The sequence below is a fragment of the Eretmochelys imbricata genome, chromosome 5 (assembly GCF_965152235.1).
Source record: "Eretmochelys imbricata isolate rEreImb1 chromosome 5, rEreImb1.hap1, whole genome shotgun sequence".
In the NCBI taxonomy this organism is placed as follows: domain Eukaryota; kingdom Metazoa; phylum Chordata; order Testudines; family Cheloniidae; genus Eretmochelys; species Eretmochelys imbricata.
The window spans coordinates 46752386-46772418 of record NC_135576.1 but is presented as its reverse complement, the minus strand read 5'-3'; the positions used below and the strand labels follow the sequence as shown (position 1 = coordinate 46772418).

Genomic DNA, 20033 nt, shown 5'->3' with positions numbered 1-20033 from the left:
CCTCCTCACCCAGATGCCCAAGAACGCGTGCGGGGGAAGGCCCTGGGCACCCATCCACTCCACTCCAGAGGATGGCCGAAGCAACAGAAGGCTGTCGTTCAAACAGTTTTGATTTGTAGTGTGGCTACAATAAGCAATGTTGCCTTGTCCTTCCCTCCTCCTGTACCCCACCCCACCCGGGCTAACTTGTCAGTTATCTCACTTTTTTTTTTTTAATTAAGAAAGAAAGAATGTGCATGGTTTCAAAACAATAGTTACTTTATTTCCTTTGCCAGCTGTGATCGAAAGGGGGAGGGTGGTTGGCTTACAGGGAATTAAAATCAACAAAGGGAGCGGGTGTGCAGCAAGGAAAAACACACACCACTGTCACACCATAGCCTGGCCAGTCATGAAGCTGATTTTCAAAGCCTCTCTGCTGCGCAGCGTGCCTAGCGGTGCTCTTCTAATCACCCTGGTCTCTGGCTGCTCAAAATTGGCTGCTAGGCAATTTGCCTCAACCTCCCACCCTGCCATAAATGTCTCCCCCTTACTCTCACAGATATTATGGAGCACACAGCAAGCAGCAATAACAATGGAAATGTTGGTTGCGCTGAGGTCTAACCTAGTCAGCAAACAGCACCAGTGAGCTTTTAAATGTCCAAAGGCACATTCTATCACCATTTTGCACTTGTTCAGCCTATCGTTGAACTGCTCCTTACTACTATCCAGACTGCCTGTGTACGGCTTCATGAGCCATGGGAGCATGGGGTAGGCTGGGTCCCCAAGGATAACTATTGGCATTTCAACATCCCCAATGGTAATTTTCTGGTCTGAGAAGTAAGTCCCTTCTTGCAACTGCTTGAAAAGCTCGGAGTTCCTAAAGATGTGAGTGTCATGCACCTTTCGCGGCCATCCCACGTTGATGTCGGTGAAACGTCCCTTGTGATCCACCAGTGCTTGCAGAACCATTGAGAAGTACCCCATGCGGTTTATATACTGGTTGGCAAGGTGGTCCGGTGCCAAGCTACGGATATGCATTCTATTGCCCCACCAGAGTTAGGGAACCCCATTACAGCAAAGCCATCCACTATGACCTGCACATTTCCCAGAGTCACTACCCTTGATAGCAGAACGTCTGTGATTGCATTGGCTACTTGCATCACAGCAGTCCCCACAGTAGACTTGCTCACTCCAAATCGATTCCCGACTGACCGGTAACAGTCAGGCTTTGCAAGCTTCCACAGGGCTATCTACATTCACTTCTCAACTGTCAGGGAGGCTCTCAACTTGGTATTCCTGCGCTTCATGGTGGGAGAAAGCAACTCACAAAGTTCAAGGAAAGCGGCCTTACGCATGCAAAAGTTTTGCACCCACTGTGAATCATCCCATACTTACAACACTGTGTGGTCCCACCAGTGTGTGCTTTTTTGCCGGGCCCAAAATCGGCATTACACTGTATCAACCACTGCCCCACTGCAGCCATGATGTCCCAATTGCCATAGCCCGTGCTTTCAGGAACGTCTGTGTCCATGTCCTCATCACAATCGTCCTCATGCTGGCATCTCTTAGCACCGTTCTGCACATCCTCCAGGATAATGCACGAGGTGTTTACAATGCTCACAACAGCAGCGGTGAGCTGAGCGGGCTCCATGCTTGCCGTGGTATCGTGTCTGCAAGGGTAACCCAGGAAAAAAGGCGTGAAACGATTGTCTGCAGTTGCTTTCATCAGAGGGAGGGAGGGGCAACTGACGACACGTACCCAAAACCACCTGCAACAATGTCTTTGCCCCATCAGGCACTGGGAGGTTAATCCAGAATTCCAATGGGCAGCGGAGACTGCAGGAACTGTGGGATAGCTACCCACAGTGCACCGCTCTGTAAGTCTATGCTAGTCACAGTACTGAGGACACACTCCACCGACTTAATGCGCTTAGTGGGGACATACACAATTGACTGTATAAAATAGATTTGTGAAAATTGACTTCTATAAAAATCGACCTAATTTCGTAGTGTAGACATACCTTTACTGTCCCCAGGATTAGTTGGCTTACTGGGGAACCAAGTGACTACATTCAAATGACTGCACAATGTATTTTATTCCAGTGTCCAAATATACAATCACTCAAATAAATCACTGTTTACTTGAATGTGACCTCACACATTCAAATGGTATTTGAATATACACTTAAAGTAATTTTTTCTCATAAAAAAACATGGTAATTAATTAAAAAATTACATTAATGTAATACTATGGTTGGGATTTTCTGATTTTTGTGTATGTAAAATCTCAAATACTATGCTGTAGTGCGTATTATGCATTTACTCTAGCACCATACTAAAGCAGGGCACCAGATCAAAGCGGCATTGCATAATGGATTAAGCATAGGACTGGGATGTATGAACTGCTAGTTATGGTTCTGCAAATGACTTGCCGTATGCTCTTGAACAAGTCAACGAGGCCAAAATTTTCAAGAGTGGTCACTGATTTTGTTATAAGAAAAGGAGTACTTGTGGCACCTTAGGAACTAACAAATTTATTTGAGCATAAGCTTTCGTGAGCTACAGCTCACTTTGCTCAAATAAATTTGTTAGTCTCTAAGGTGCCACAAGTACTCCTTTTCTTTTTGCAGATACAGACTAACACGGCTGCTACTCTGACCACTGATTTTCTTGAGTGTGCTTTTTCACAGGGGTGCGAGGCACCTGTGAGTCTTATCTGAGCCTGCTGTGGATCGGCTCCATGAAACCACCAGCTTTTGGAAACACAAGCAATATCTTCCAGGCCTCCACAGCCTTTGCTCTCTTTGTACAGGTTAGCAATAGGCACACATCAACTCCCAAGTCCACCAAGCGTCCCTCTGGAATGCCCAGGCCTTTGAACCTTCAGAGAACACTCAAATTTGCTACTCCCAAAGGAATACTACACACATCAGTTTGTAAGATTCAACTCCGGATTCCCACTCTACTTAACACACAATGTTTATATAAAAAGAAAAGGAGTACTTGTGGCACCTTAGAGACTAACCAATTTATTTGAGTATGAGCTTTCGTGAGCTATAGCTCACTTCATCGGATGCATACCGTGGAAACTGCAGCAGACTTTATATATACACAGAGAATATGAAACAATACCTCCTCCCACCCCACTGTCCTGCTGGTAATAGCTTATCTAAAGTGATCAACAGGTTAGGCCATTTCCAGCACAAATCCAGGTTTTCTCACCCTCCACCCCCCCCCACAAATTCACTCTCCTGCTGGTGATAGCCCATCCAAAGTGACAACTCTTTACACAATGTGCATGATAATCAAGTTAGGCTATAGCTCACGAAAGCTCATGCTCAAATAAATTGGTTAGTCTCTAAGGTGCCACAAGTACTCCTTTTCTTTTTGCGAATACAGACTAACACGGCTGTTACTCTGAAACCAATGTTTATATAGTGAAAACAAGAATAAGTTTATCAAAAAGTGAGCATTTTGGAAAGAAATGGTTACATATGAAACAAAATCATAACATGCTCTCTAGAGCCTATACTTACTCTCAAGGCATTCCCCCTCTACAACCAGATAGCTCACCCCAAGTCCTTTTCCCAGTGTTTTTAATTAGTTTGGCTGACATCCTTTCTCCTAAGATCAAGCCTGCTGGCAACTTGTACTCACAGATTGAAGTAATGACGGGGTTTATCTGCACCCCATATATAGTTTCAAAATCTTTAATGTCTTAATCCTAAACAGGAAAACCCCTGCTGTTTTTGTTTTTTCCTGTGACCCCTGCAATCTATTGATTAGCATTTTGCTCAGATTGTGGATGAGTGTCCATTGTGAAACCTACAATACTTAATTTGCACATGACCACTCACAGTGAGATATGCCTCTTTTCACCGCTGCATGAGGGTACGCAGATCACCTTTCCATGACTTGCCTTAACACACGGACCTAGAGAACATAATTTTTAATTATACAGTATCTACTTAACTCCTCAGGTATTACCCATACGTGTATCTCACAAGGATTATGACTGGCGGGACAGACTTTCATTAGAGACCCTCACATAACGTTCTTTGGTGGACTAGCAGATGCCAGACTAAGGGGACCTCCGTAACCCAGTGCCCCCTGCCAGCTGGCACCAAGAGGCTTCTGGACTGGGACAAGGGTACCCTGGTGCTGACTCCCGCCCACTGACTGGCCGTGACTCACCCTATTATTGGAGCGGCATACGTCGCCTGGGTGCGCAGCCAGCACCTGTTTACACTACGCTGCTTTCCGCGGGCGGGGGTGGGGGGGAATTAGTAACGGCATGTCGTGTGGACGCGACGCCTAGCAACGGTGCCAGCCGCGCCGAAGCGCGAGGTACCGCTCCGCGTGGCAGCGGCTGGGACTCACGCAGCTCCAGCGCCGCAAACACAAGCCGGCCTCGCTCCGGGGACTCCGCGGGGCCCCGCGCACCACGCCAGGGACCCGCCTTGGGAAGCAAGAGCAGCTTCCCCAGCTCCGCTCCTTGGCCCGTAGGTAACCGGCCTGAGCCGCCCCCACCCAGTCTCGCGGCCCCGCTCCCAGTTCCATGCCGCCGGTGACTCACTCAGGTCACGTGCCCCTGCGGCGTTCGAAACCCAACGTCCGCCCTCCAGGGGGGCGGAGTCGAGGCACCTGCTTGACGGCAGCTCGGCCCCGCCTCCTCGTAGGTATCTTCGAAACTGGCGGCCGGAGGAGCTCGAGCCCAGCAGGCAGCGACGTGCCGCGGGGAGTGTCCGTGCCGCAGCCCTAGTCCCGCGGAGCGCAGCCCGTCCCGGCCGGAGATGGGGGCGCGCCGCTGGCTGCAGCTGCTGCTCCTGTGCGCGGCGCTTGTGGCCGCGTCCGCCACAGGTAAGAAGAGGGCGGCCGGGAGACTCGTCCCCGCCAGCGCGGAGCGGGGCCGCCGCGCTGGGGCCGGGCTGCTGGGGCCTGGCTCCGCTACCCGCCGCGCAGGGTGGGAGCGAGGAGCTGGAATTCGGCCCGATCGGTCCAGATCCCGCCCTCGGAGCCCGGCAGGGGCTGGGGTGACTCAGCCGGGACACGGAGCCGAGACCCCCGGGAGCAGCGAGCGCGGGGAGCTGAGGCGCTCACCGCGACCCTCCCCCTAAACAGCCGCCAGCAGGCGTTCGCACCACCCGGCTACGGTTCCGAGCGCAGGGCGCGCCCCGCTGCGGCTACGCCCCTTGCCCGGAGGTCGGCGGCCCCGACCGTCAGGCGTACGGCGTGATTAGCTTGAGCAGGCAGAGATCTGCTCTTGGCGGGAGTAGGGAAGGTGGCTCTCAAGCGGCCGGGCGGGGGCTATTTTCTCTGTTAGCTGTTTTGCTGGGAGAGAAGGGACGATCTCCGCCCCAGGTTGCTCACAATCTAAAGCCAAGTCTCAGACACTTGAAGATCAATATTAACGCTTTAAATCGCACTTAGCAGTAAATAGGAGGCCAATTCGGTTTTTGAAACTCGGACATAATGGGCTATGCAAGCAAGCTGCCTCATCTTGCCCCAGCTGTAGCTTGGGTGGTCTTTGTGTATAGCCTCACCCACCAGAGTGCACTGCAGTAATCTAATCTTATGGTGAGCTGTTACCAGCGGGGTGGGGGCGGGGGAACCTTTTGTAGTGATAATCAAGGTGGGCCATTTCCAGCAGTTGGCAAGAATGTCTGGGGAATAAACATGGGGAAATAGTTTGACTTTGTGTAATGACCCATTCACTCCCAGTCTCTATTCAAGCCTAGGTTAATTGTATCCAGTTTGCAAATTAATTCCAATTCAGCAGTCTCTCGTTGGAGTCTGGTTTTGAATTTTTTTTTTTTTTTGAAGAATTGTAATACCCACCTACTGAAGTGAAGAAACAGATTGACAAGAGCCAGAAGAGTACCCAGAAGTCACCTACTACAGGACAGGCCCAACAAAGATAATAATAGAATGCCACTAGACATCACCTTCAGCCCCCAACTAAAACCTCTCCAATGCATCATCAAGGATCTGCAACCTATCCTGAAGGACGACCCATCACTCTCACAGATCTTGGGAAACAGCCAGTCCTAGCTTACAGGCAGCCCCCCAACTTGAAGCAAATACTCACCAGCAACCACACAACAGAACCACTAACCCAGGAACCTATCCTTGCAACAAAGCCCGTTGCCAACTGTGTCCACATATCTATTCAGGGGACATAGGGACATATTCATCATAGGGACTCTGATATTCCCGTAGGGACATATTCATCAAAGGGACTCTAATATCATATTCATCATAGGGACTAATCACATCAGCCACACTATCAGAGATTAGTTCACCTGCACATCTACCAATGTGGGGGGGGGAGGAATAGCTCAGTGGTTTGAGCATTGGCCTGCTAAAGCCAGGGTTGTGAGTTCAATCCTTGAGGGGGCCATTTAGGGATCTGGGGCAAAAATTGGGGATTGGTCCTGCTTTGAGCAGGGGGTTGGACTAGATGATCTCCTGAGGTCCCTTCCAACCCTGATAGTTTATGATTCTATGATATATGCCATCATGTGCCAGCAATGCCCCTCTGCCATGTACATTGGCCAAACTGGACAGTCTCTACGTAAAAGAATAAATGGACACAAATCAGACGTCAAGAATTATAACATTCAAAAACCAGTCAGAGAACACTTCAGTTTCTTTGGTCACTCGATTACAGACCTAAAAGTTGCAATTCTTCAACAAAAAAACTTGAAAACCAGACTCCAACAAGAGACTGCTGAATTGGAATTAATTTGCAAACTGGATACAATTAACTTAGGCTTGAATTGAGACTGGAAGTGGATGGGTCATTACACAAAGTAAAACTATTCCCCCCACCCCCATCCCCCACTGTTCCTCAGAGGTTCCTGTGAATTGCTGGAAATGGCCCACCTTGATTATCACTACAAAAGGTTTGTCCGTCCCCCCCCCTCCCCCCCACACACACACACCCGCCTGCAAGTAATAGCTCACCACAGAAGTTGGAGATCTAGGAGTAGCTATGAATCAACAGCACTGGCAAGGGATGGGCTGACTCAGTCAGTCATGGATAAACGCACAATTGTTTCTCTAAATGACCCTTCCCCATTCACACATCATTTCTGAAATGAGCTTTAGCCATCTTAAACTTGGTAGGGACTCACTGTGCCTTTTGAAAGGTCAAATGGTTTATCATAAATTGGATCAGATTCCCTTTTAACTTAATTAGACTCTCAAGTACAAATCACTGGAACAGACCTAAAAAACCTTTGAGGTTGAGTCTCTGACATGACTGACATAAAAAAGTTAGGTTTCTTGTAAGCAGAGCCCTTCATTTCACTACTTTTTATTTTAATAACAACCAGAATTTAACTGTTTAAAAACAGTTTGTTTCACTATTTTCAACTTGCATATTTCAATACTTTACACAGCAAAAATCTGGTGTGTCTTTTGGAGGAGGGATAGTCTTAATTTTTATGGAAGTTTAAGATGCAAAAGGCATAGTGCAATATGTAGAAAATACAATTAGCATCCTATCCCAGTGTGACTACTGCTTTAAGTAAATGTATCGTTTCTCTCTGGATGCTGAATGGTCTCAGAAGTAATGTACAACTACTGAGCTATTTTGAGCCTGCTGATGACTATTCCCCTGAACTTTATTATTACTTTTAATTTTCTTTGATAATTAACATTTGGGTTCTGTGTTTCTGCATAAAATGAGTGTTGAATATAAAATGTGGAATATTTGATTATTAACTTGTCTGAGTAAAAAAGTAACAAATTACTAAAACATTAGCTTTTTTTTTATAGAGGATCTTTTTAAATGCTGTATTTCCTATAGTATAAATCTGTATCTCATCCATTCACTATTGAAAGTTTACCACATACATGGATAGCAATTGCATCTGTTAGCACTGATACATACTGTTAGCATTAAAAAGAACAGGAGGACTTGTGGCACCTTAGAGACTAACCAATTTATTTGAGCATAAGCTTTCGTGAGCTACAGCTCACTTCATCTTCATCACTTCACTGATATATACTAGTGTTGGGTGCACACTTCTAAAATAGATATTCATTGGTTGGTTTGGAAAACATGGAGTTGTTTAGATTAATGTAGAAAACTGACATGAGAAACATGAACATTTTTCTCATTTCTGTTATATGGTAGCAGTTTTTAAAACTCTCTGGACATGTACAATATAAGTGAAATTTTATAATGCATCCAACTGGTTACTGATTGACAGACTTCACAACTATGCACCTTGCACTGTTGTTTGAAAACTGCTGAACTATGGTACAATTAATTGACTCTTAAATGTACACTGTCAAGTAACTTGAGACTTGTCTAATGGTAAAAAAAAAAAAAAAAAAAAAAAAAGTACTGCTTAAGTATACCTGTAGTGCAATCAGAACAACCTTGTTTCTGTGAATGAAGTTAGTTATCAGTACTCTATGGGAATAAGCAACAAACTGTACTGGTATAAACGCTTAGTGTAACTACTTCAGTTAACAAATGACTTTTTTTAACCAAAATAGTTTTACCAGTAAAACTGTTGCTGTAACTAATGTCAGTTGACATTAATGGGTATCATTCTCTTTATACTCCTAGCTGCCATAGTTATACTAGCAAATGCCTTAGTGTAGATTCAGTTAGCTTACTTTGTTCAGAGAAATGGCATAAGCTATAACAGCAAAGGAGCGCTAACGAGTATAAGCTTTACCAGCAAACTCTTCCCTAGTGTAGGCAAGGCCTCAGTATAAATGAAGGAAGCATACTGGTAGAGTTACACTGTAAACATGCTGCAGGGCTTTCAGGGATGCAGTTTACTTTCATATGGATGGTTCAGTGGTGTTAGGTAAGCTGCGCTTGTGTAAACTGAGATTTGCTATGGTGTATTCACATTTGTGTTTCTAACTTTAAGTATTTGTATAGTTCCCCTTCATTGTAGTTCTCCTCACAACACTCTTGGGAAGTATTTATAGATTGGGTACTGAAGCACAGAGAGAGGAAGTAACTCACATAGGAAGTTTGTGGTGGAGTAGGGAATTGAACCTATATTTCCCCTGTCTCAGGCCAGCAGCACCCTTGCAGCTTGACCATCTTCCAGCAGTATTACAAATACTAACACTCATGTTTTCTTTCCTGTCTTGCTCTGAAGACTGAGTGCAATTAGGGACTTGTCTACATGGGGAAGACTGTTATGTTTTTTTTTCCTTTTCCTCATGTAGACAAGCCTCTGTTCACGTACAATTGGCTCAAGCTTTGTTTACTTTGATTCAGTTACTTATTCAATTAGGCTTGAAAGGGTTAGGTATTAATAATTAGTTAATTCCCTCCACCAAAAATCCAAGAGAATTTGTTCATGGACATTGAATAGTTTAACATTTATACATGGTGTAATAAAGGAATTGCATCGTTGTAGGGTAATAAGTAAAAGGAGAGGGAGATAAAACTAAGGACAATATGACTGGATTCAAGCATTGTCGCTAACTTTATTTTCTGTTTAATGTCCTTCATAGTTTAGAATGGATTGGACTATCTATGTAATGACATTGTACTAATCTGTCTCTCTTTCTGTCTTCCTCTTTAGTGGAAAGTAAATCCAACCATGGAAAAGGAAGAAGTTTTATTGGCCAAAATATTGAAAATAAAAACTCCTCTGTAAAATCATATACTGTGGATGACTTTGCTACAAAAATCCTTACTGGAAAACTGACTACAGTTTTCCTTCCTGTAGTCTACATCACTGTGTTTCTTATTGGTTTACCAAGCAATGCCATGGCTTTATGGGTCTTTTTCTTCAGAACAAAAAAGAAACATCCAGCTGTGATTTATATGGCTAACCTGGCACTAGCAGATCTTTTATTTGTCTTCTGGTTCCCTCTGAAGATTGCATACCATATAAATGGCAACAACTGGATCTATGGTGAAGGACTTTGCAAAGTACTCACTGGATTTTTTTATGGAAATATGTACTGCTCCATTCTTTTTATGACATGTCTCAGTGTGCAAAGGTACTGGGTCATAGTGAACCCCATACTACACTCAAGAAAGAAGTCTGAAATGGCAGTAGGAGTTTCAATTGCAATATGGATACTGATTTTGCTGAGCACCATTCCATTGTACCTCGTTGATCAAACTGCATATATTTCAAATCTTAATATCACTACTTGTCATGATGTGTTGCCTCAGAATGTATTGGCTCATGACATGTTTAATTATTTCCTTTCTCTAGCAATTGGAGTCTTCTTATTCCCAGCTATTCTCACGGCTGTTGCCTACATACTAATGATTAAGACTTTGAATGCCTCCATTACAGATATAAACATTGGAAAGAAACGGAAAAGAGCAATCAAGCTCATTATTGCAGTACTATCCATATATCTTACCTGTTTTATACCTAGTAATATTCTACTTATAGTGCACTATTCTCTGATCAGGGACTATGGCCAAAGTCATGTGTATGCCTCATATATAACAGCATTGTGTCTTTCCACTCTGAACAGTGGCATTGATCCATTCATCTATTATTTCGTTTCAAAAGACTTCAGAGACAACCTTAAAAATGCTTTCCTTTGCCGAAGTGTGCGAACTGCAAAGAGGATGCAAGTCTCTCTTTCATCAAGTAGATACCCTAAGAAATCCAACTCTTATTCTTCCAGTTCAAACACAACTAAGACAACTTACTAAATCTTTTCTTGTAGTAGAAAAATGAACATTTATTAATATAGCAGTGAGCCTATTGTACATAACGTGAATCTTTTTATTTTTACAAGTGCGTATGAAGCAACCATCTGTTGGATTCACACTGAGACTTTAATTTCAAAACTGGCAACTGTTTACCTCTGAATTCCTCATGGGAATATTGAGTGACATGGAAAAAGCAGCACTGTACTGAGTTTGATACTGTTTAAAAAAACAGTACTTATTCTCTAAATGGCAGAGAACTTCTGTAATGTTTTAATACCTATGGATGGTGCCTTTATTTTAATCACTTCTGCATTTAACTCTTAATAATTTAGTGAAGGATGCTTAATTTTTATGACTTGGTTATTGTACTTTTGTTTTATATACTATTTTTGTATACTAGAAACAAGCAATTTAAGTATCTTGTTTCTTTAGAGCCCTGTCCCTTTGTATATTACTTCATTTGATCTTAATGGAGTTATGAGGGTAAATAAGAGAGCCTCCTCTTAAACCACAGGAGGTCAATTTCTTATGCTTAATAGAATTTATATTGTCTATTGGACTTTCCTGCTATTGCAAATACTGAAACTGGGGAAGCCTGATAAGATTATACCAGTGAGATAGCAAACTGACTATATTATCAGCTAGCATTGAGATAAATTAATTGTTCTTTGATAGGAATATATACTGAGGCAAACTGTGTTCTCAGATTTTGGACAATATGTGATCTTATTGGGGCATAATATGCTGTATTTGTAGAATTTATGTCCTGTAGCTGTTTCACTTTTACATACTACTTCATTTGTATTAAGATATATAATGTAAATTAAGTCACTTTTTATAACTTACTAAGTTTGGAAGTCCTCATTTGTGTTCCTGTTTAACACTTTCACATGTCAGTGATCTGATTTGCATTACCAGATTTTAGGTTAAAAAAAAACTGTTTTCCTAAGTACAAATGTAGAGTTTGTCAATACTGCAGTCGGATGTAAAAATGAAGTAAATTTGCCTAATGCTATAATTCATTAGTGCAAACTTTTATTGATGGGAGGCATGTGTGTAGGTGAGAGGAACAGCCAGACAAAGTAATAATTCAAAACAGCTGGCAAACAACTTGGTATGCACAAGCATATCTGTGTTCACCTTTTAGTTAAATTTGGTTAATGAACCAAAAGAGTTGGGTTTTTTTGTTTTTTAATTTGGCATTCATTAGACTTAATCCATTATGGGTGCTACATAGCATCACCCACTAGCTTTTCAGAGTAAAAGTGAGTTTATGTTCAGTTGATGCCTTGGCGTTGGGATTAAATTAAAATCATAACTTCTCCCCGAGTGCCTGGAAAAGATCTATGTACGAGTGCTTGTTTAGGGCTCTTAAGTGCTACTGCAGTCTCGTGGCGGACCAGGAGTCCATGCTGCTAGCCCCTGTTCAAACAGAACAAAAGATGCCTGAAGGAGTTTACAGTCTACTTATGGGACAACCTCGGGATACAGACAAAATGGGAGCACAAAGAAACACCTCTGTTCAGCATGACAGGAAGTGGTCTTAGCAAACCAGCTGCCTAGCCATACGGGTCAGTGGAGAAACCCTGAAACAAAAACAAAATAGATTCCTTGTTTGTTTAGTGCTGTTCTACAACAGTAGTGCCCAAACTTTTTTCAGGTTGCCCTCCCTCTCATCCCTGGCTCCCGGGAGGGATGTGGACAGGGGCCCTGGGAACAGGGATGCGAGCAAGGATGAGTGCGGAGCAGTGCCTGGGCCTCAGTCAGGGATGGGGGGGCTCTCCCTCCCTTCCCCCTGTAGGGGCTGGCCCAGCCCTGCTGTGCCCCACAATTCGGAGACTTCTACAATATATGCTCACTTCGGGTTTTGTTTTGTTTTTTAAGGTCAACTATGGTCTGCAATCCTAGTCACTTAGTGTTTCAAATGATAATTTAAAACAGTAGTGGGATATTATTCATGCCCCTATTGTTAAGTGTGAGCTCTCTAAAGCTGTGTCTACAGTAGGAAATGTGACAGGAAAGGAGCCTTTCCAGTAAGTTAACTTTCATTATAAGCTCCATGCAAAAAATGGAATCTCAAATATAGAGTGGCCACTAAAGTCAATATTGTAAGCTATGGCATTGAACAGTTTAATAATGTAGGCTGAGTTCACTGCACACAGCAGAACTTCTTGCATCTCTTCATTCTGTACTATCACCGCCACCTCCCCATCCCCTTCTTTCAGGGCATCCCTGCAACCCTCCTCCTCCCCCACTCCCCCATGCCAGAGACTCTATGCCCCTTTTCCCCAAGTCTATTTCCTACTTCACTTCATTCCTCATACGCAGAGGCTCTAGATGTTTCCTCCTTTCCACCTATGTCAGGGGCTAGATGTGTATCTCCATCCTACCTTGTTATCCTTGGCTAATCTAGCCTGGGCATAGAGCATCCCCTGTGTGAACCCCTACTTTGTGTGAGTAGCCCCCGAACTGCATCCATAATGGTGCTGTGTGCTGGGATGAATTTCAGGTACAATTTCCCATGGTTCTTAGTGGTGCATTAAACTGGGTCACACTAATGAATTCAGTGCTTGTGATGCTTCCTGAGGGTACCCAGGGTTGTGAGGCACCTCGCTACCCCCTGTGTTTACTGTAAGGAAGCATTGTCTCTGCCTGCTGGGGGTCACCTCCCCAACTTCATTGGCCATGGGTGCTACAAGCACCGCCCTCTAGGCCTTGCACTCCTCATGGTCACTTTATAGGTGACAGAGTAACAGCCGGGTATGCATCCGATGAAGTGAGCTGTAGCTCACGAAAGCTCATGCTCAGATAAATTGGTTAGTCTCTAAGGTGCCACAAGTACTCCTTTTCTTTTATAGGTGAGTGATTGGCACAGTCCTGCTCAGACCCTCTGTGCGTTTTCTTGGAGTATCTAACCCCTAGTGCGCTGGACGCACAGCTTTCACCAATCTACTACTTCTAAAGAAGTATGCCCTAGCACAGGGGTTGTCATGACAAATATTTTGGTGGCCTCAAAGTGTAGGGGTGACACATTAAGCCCTGAAGGGGGGAGAGGTAGAGGGGGGCTAGGGGCAATGGGATGGCTGTGGGAGAGTGTGTGGAGCCAAAGCCTGAGCCCCACCACCTCTGCAAAGGTGGAGAACTCACTGGCTGCCCGTTCCTGCAGGATTGTGTCCCAGGTGTCTCCAGAGGGGGGGCAGGGCCCAACTCCTGCTGGCAGCCCCAGCAACCAACACCAAGGCAGGGTATCCAGGAGCAACAGGGAGCGGGAGGGGCCACTGCTTTGCTCTCCCACACCATCACAGCCCAGGAGGCTGTGGCATGCATTTGAGAAACACTGCCCTATACCAGTTTCACCTCAGCCCACCGCTCTGCTTAACTCACAGCCCTTAGACATGATTTTATTCTAAACAAGTCTTTTATTTAGCAAAGCGCATTCAGTAGAAAGTAGAAGTATTGGGAACAAATGGTTACATATCAAATCATAACATGCATACTAGACTTAATTACCAAGTACTTTCATGTCTTGTACAGTACAGCTCATCCTAAAATCTCTGCAGTGCTGTACAGCCAGACAGGCTGTGACCCTTCTTTCATGAGACATGCATGCAATCAGTTTGCCTCTTAAGATGAAGGATTCAGTGTTTTTTCACACTCCCAAGATTTACCAGACCAAGCCTTTGTGTTTATTCAGAAATAGACTTTCCTCCCTCCTCTTTGTTTCTTCATGTAGATTTTGAAATCTCTCAATTTGTACCTGACTCAGTATGCTAATAGGCATACAGTACACAGCTGGCCAGACAGGGAGATGGAATTCAGTTACATCCTGCCTAACAGGAACATTTGCGGTATGTCACTGCCTGGTGACCTGTCTTAACTCCAAGACCCTAAGAGCATTATTTCAATATAGATACATAGCTCCTTAAATGTTATCAATACATACATTTCACAATGACTATGATGAGCAGTGGGCTAGTGGCTCTTGATAGAGATCCCTCATGTCACCCTTTGGTGAACTATTATGCAGATAGGGACTCCTTGATGTGAATACACGGAGGGCACAGAAACTGCATAGGGTTGTACAGGGATTCCCTGGGTCAGCTGAGTCAAAGTACTTTCTCGGGTAGCACAGAGCTGCTGTTTGGAAATGTCATGAGAACAATATTTTATGTAAATAACTTCCAAGTGCAGTTACTCATTTCTAATGCAGATTGAGCTAAAGATGAAAGCAGCATTTGGTAGCAATAATTTTTAATGAGAATGTCCTCGAACGAACTCAGTCTGTAAACCAGAGAATAATTCATCCTGTCCACTAAATATAAACATGTTTTGGGTACGTTTCCTCAGATTATGTGTATTGTTGATATCATAGCTTTATCAAGGCTAATGTCAGCTTCTGGCCAACTGGCAGCAGGTGAGGAGGATCTCTTGGACTGCATCTCTAGTCAAGTGCTGTTGAAGCACAGTAGAAAGAGAGCAGGCAAATGTGGAGTTACAGTACAATACTGAGCCAGTGGAGCTGATTTAGGGCTGTTCTACACTAAAAAGTTAGGTTGATTCAGCTATTTGACTCAGGTATGGGGGAAAAAACCACAACTCCTGAGCAATGAAGTTAAGCCACCTTAACCCCCAGTATAGACAGCACTAGGTTGACGGAACAATTCTTCCCTTGACCTTGCATTGCCTCTTGGGGAGGTGGATTACTATGCTGATGGGAGAATCCCTCCCTTCGCTGTGCTGAGCGGCTGTGCTGAAGTGCTACAGCAGCACAGCTGCAGCATTTAAGTGTAGACAAGGCTGTACAGTGTGGAAGAAGGGAGGAGGTAGACAAGAACCTGCAGCCCAGCTAGAATCAAAGCAACCAAGGCTTTGATTACAGTGAGAATGCAGGCTGAAGTAGGGAGGCTGCCAGCCCAGGCTGAAGCAAAACCTGAGCTCAAGCCTTTACTCTTAGCAGTGCCTGCTGGCCCTAAAGCACTTTAAGCCCGGGGTAGTGGTTTTTCTGTGTGGATAGAAGGGAGATTGGGGCAATGCTGAGGATAACTCTAATAAAGACATTCCTTCTTTCTCCCTCTTCTGGGGTGTCAACATTTTTAAACTGCTTTGGGAGGATGGGTGGAGCTAAAACAAGGGTATTGTTATGCTGCCTGGAATGTGTTAGTAGCTGCCACCAGCGGACAGTTACAGAGGTGGTTGAAGCTGGTAGCTCTTGTGTGTTCCCTATTTTCCCTGCTCGGAATGAGACAGAGCAGGGACTTGAATCTATGTCTCCCATATCCATTGTGAGTGACGTAACCACTGGCCTATTAGATATTATAAAGTAGGGCCTCTCTCTCTCTCCTTTTGACTAGAAATTCCATCCTGGATCTTAGGGTACATCTATGTCATGACTGAGGTGTCATCAGAGGAAGTTTTGGAACAAATTGATAAACAAACAGTAATAAGTCACCAGGACCAGATGGTATCACCCAAGAGTTCTGAAGGAACTCAAATGTGAAATTGAAGTGAGCTGTAGCTCACGAAAGCCTATGCTCAAATAAATTTGTTAGTCTCTAAGGTGCCACAAGTACTCCTTTTCTTTTTGCGGATACAGACTAACACGGCTGCTACTCTGAGAACTACTAGTGGTTTGTAACCTATCATTTAAATCCGCTTCTGTGCCAAATGACTGGAGGATAGCTAATGTGATGCCAATTTTTAAAAAGGGATCTAGAGGTGATCCTGGCAATTACAGGCAGTACGCCTTACTTCAGTACTAGGCAAACTGGTTAAAACTATGGTAAAGAACAGAATTTTCAGACACATCAATTAGCATAATTTCTTGGGAAAGAGTCAACATGGTTTTTGTAAAGGGAAATCATGCCTCACCAATCTACTAGAATTGTTTGATGGTGTAATAAGCATGTGGACAAGGGGGATCCAGTGGATATAATGTACTTAGATTTTCAAAAAGCTTTTGACAAGGTCCCTCACCAAAGGCTCTTAAGCAAAGTAAGCTGTCATGGGATTAGAGGGAAGGTCAGTAGCTGGTTAAAAGATAGGGAAAAAAGGGTAGGAATAAATTGTCAGTTTTCAGAATGGAGAGAGGTAAATAGTGGTGTCCCCCAGGGGTCTGTACTGGGACTTGTACTATTCAATATATTCATAAATGATCTGGAAAAAGGGGTAAACAGTGAGATGGCAAAATTTGCAGATGATGCTAAACTATTCAAGATAGTTAAGTGCAAAGCAGACTGCGAAGAGCTACAAAAGAATCTCACAAAACTGGGTGACTGGGCAACAAAATGGCTGATGAAATTCAATATTGATAAATGCAAAGTAATGCACACTGGAAAACATAATCCAAAATGATGGAGTCTAAATTAGCTGTTACCACGCAAGAAAGAGATCTTGGAGTCATTGTGGATAGTTCTCTGAAAACATCCACTCAATATGCAGTGGCAGTCAAAAAAGTGAACAGAATGTTGGGAATCATTAAGAAAGGGATAGATAATAAGACAGAAAATATCATATTGCCTCTATATAAATCCTTGGTACACCCACATCTTGAATACTATGTGCGGATGTGGTCTCCCCATCTCAAAAAAGATATATTGGACTTGGGAAAAGGTTCAGAAAAGGGCAACAAAAATGATTAAGGGGTATGGAACGGCTGTCATATGAGGAGAGATTAATAAGACTGGGACTTTTCATCTTGGAAAAGAGAAGACTAAGGGGAGATATGATTGAGGTCAATAAAATCATGACTGGTGTGGAGAAAGTAAATAAGGAAGTGTTATTTACTCCTTATAACACAAGAACTAGGGGTCACCAAATGAAATTAATAGGCAGCAGGTTTAAAACAAACAAAAGAAAGTATTTCTACACACACAGCACAGTCAATCTGTGGAACTCTTTGTCAGAGGATGTTGTGAAGGCCAAGACTGCGACAGGGTTCAAAAAAGAACTAGATAAATTAATGGAGGATAGGTCCATCAATGGCTGTTAGCCAGGAATGGCAGGGATGGTATCCCTAGTTTCTGTTTGCCAGAAGCTGGGGATGTGTGACAAGGAATGGATCACCTGTCCTGTTCCTTCCCTCTGGGGCACCTGGCATCGGCCACTGTCAGAAGACAGGATACTGGGCTAGATGGACTTTTGGTCTGACCCAGTATGGCCGTTCTTATGCTGTGATAACAGACCCATGGCATGGCAGCAGCTGGCCCGGATCAGCTGATTCAGGCTTGCAGGGCTCGAGATGCAGGATTATAAAATTGTAGTGTAGACATTGGCGCTTGGGCAGGAGCGTGGGCTCTGAGACTCTGTGAGGGGGGTGGGCACCTGAACCCCAAGTCTACACTGAAGTTTTTAGCCTGAGTCAGCTGACCTGGGTTCTGAGACTTGGTGCTGTGGGTTTTTAAGCATTGTGTAGACATACCCCTAGACCCCTCCTGATAAAAATTTCATTGAAACTTGACACATTTTTGTGAAAAGTTTCTGCTTTGACAAATCAACATTTTCCAACAAAAGTTTTGTTAAATCCCTGACCAGCTCTAATCGCAAGTCCATGGAAGAGCTGAAATAATCACCTTCTCTGTAGGCCATGGTGCCAGTTTAATTAATCTTTTGTTCAATTACACTTAAAATTTTCCTTATGCAAAAACCTTCTGTGGTAGAAGGCCATATAGTTGTGGCCAAGCAAGGGGAGAGCAGGAAAGGAAATGTGAGTCAAAACTGGCATTATGAAGAGATGAGCTATAATATTCCCTGGCAAATGAGAGCTGTGAAGTTGCTTTGTCTACCTTGCAGCAGCCAGGATATATCTTTGCAATAGCTAAACCCAATATTTATGCCAGGTTCCATCAGCAGTAAATTTGCTGGTGGGAGGTTGCCTTTGGGAGCTGGCTTGAATGTGGAAAATACCAGGGTTGTTGGGGGCCAGGGAAGGGCTAGTAGCTTCTAGCATACCTGTTTGATTGGTATTGCTGTACAAATTTACCCCACAAATATAATTTCCAGCAGTTGACAAGAACGTGTGAGGAACAGTATGGTGGGGGGGAATAAACATGGGGAAATGGCCCACCTTGATTATCACTACAAAAGGTTTTTTTCTCCTGCTGGTAATAGCTCACCTTACCTGATCACTCTTGTTACAGTGTGTATGGTAACACCCATTGTTTCATGTTCTCTGTGTATATAAAATCTCCCCACTGTATTTTCTCTGGCATGCATTCGATGAAGTGAGTTGTAGCTCACAAAAGTTTATGCTCAAATAAATTTGTTAGTCTCTAAGGTGCCACAAGTACTCCTTTTCTTTTTGCGGATACAGACTAACACGGCTGCTACTCTGAAACTTATACCAATATAGCTATCCTGGCAGTGCCTTCTACTGGAGATGCTGCATAAACTGACTAGTTCAGCCATCATAACTATACCACTTCCCCAAATGAAATTAGCTATGCTGACAGATGCACTTTTTTCCACACTGAGGGTTTTGCTCGCATAATTATGTTGGCTAGGTAAAGTGATTTTTTTCCACACTCTTAGCTGACAGAGCTAAGCAAAATTTTGTACTGGAGACAAAGCCTGTGTACAGACAGGGCTGGATTAACTCTCCTATGGGCACGGGGCTATTAGATTTTGTGGGGCCCCTGTATACAAGACTTTTTCCTAATTTAAAACAAAATTATCACAATTATGGCATCGAGGCTATTAACATTATACTAAACTTGCCTTTTAATTAACGTAAAGCCATTCTGTGGTTACATTTCAGTCTTAAAACATATAGAATATAGTTAAGTTAATTCAAAATAGCCTACTTCTTACCTTAGAACAGCTGTTATATTAGTTTATTTCAGGGAGGGAGTTTGGGTGCAAGAGGGGGCTCCAGGCTGGGGCAGACTGTTGGGGTGCAGGAGAGGGTGAGGGGTGTAGGGTCTGGGAGGGAGTATGGTGTAGGAGGGGATTCTGACCTGGGGTAGGGGGTTGGGGTGCAGGAGGGGGTGAGGAGTCTGGGAGGGAGTTTGGGTGCAGGAAGGGATTCTGACCTGGGGCAGGGGTTTGGGGTGCAGGAGGGGGTGCAAGGTGCAGGCTCCGGCTGGGAGGCGCTTCCCACAGGTGGCTCCCAGCTGGCTGGTCTCTGCACACCCCTGTGGGTAGGTGGACAGCGTGTCTCCATGTGCTGCCCACGCCTGCAAGCACCGCCCCTGCAGCTCCAATTGGCTGGGAACCCTTTAAGTCTCTTTCAAAGAAAAGTTGGGGGAGATTTCCTTGATTCTTAATAACTGAAAAACTGTGGGTTTGTTCTCTCCCTTTCTTTCTGTCTCTTTTTTTTTTTTTTTTTTTTTTGTGGTGAGAAGAGCCATAATATGTGCAAAAACTGATTTACAGTGCTGTCACCAGGCTGTAA

The 20033-nt window shown here is 44.0% G+C and overlaps 1 protein-coding gene and 1 long non-coding RNA gene across 2 annotated transcripts; one reads left to right on the top strand and one right to left on the bottom strand.

The window, feature by feature from the left end:
* Positions 1–240: 240 nt before the first annotated feature.
* On the bottom strand, positions 241–4529 carry LOC144264972 (uncharacterized). The gene is made up of 3 exons (XR_013346137.1): positions 4360–4529; positions 3837–3912; positions 241–1649 (listed from the first exon to the last, which is right to left on the bottom strand). It is a non-coding gene; the product is annotated as an uncharacterized LOC144264972 (long non-coding RNA).
* Positions 4530–4640: 111 nt separating this feature from the next.
* Positions 4641–11896, top strand: F2RL1 (F2R like trypsin receptor 1). The gene is made up of 2 exons (XM_077817015.1): positions 4641–4839; positions 9546–11896. Exons 1-2 carry the CDS (start codon positions 4773–4775, stop codon positions 10643–10645), a joined length of 1167 nt encoding a protein of 388 aa, XP_077673141.1. The 5' UTR covers positions 4641–4772; the 3' UTR covers positions 10646–11896.
* Positions 11897–20033: the final 8137 nt, after the last annotated feature.

Excerpts from the sequence above, each read along its gene's own strand:
- F2RL1 (XM_077817015.1), top strand. The coding sequence starts at position 4,773 with ATGGGGGCGCGCCGCTGGCTGCAGCTGCTGCTCCTGTGCGCGGCGCTT. Across the intron at positions 4,840-9,545 it reads TGTGGCCGCGTCCGCCACAG|TGGAAAGTAAATCCAACCAT; the intron begins GTAAGAAGAGGG and ends CTTCCTCTTTAG.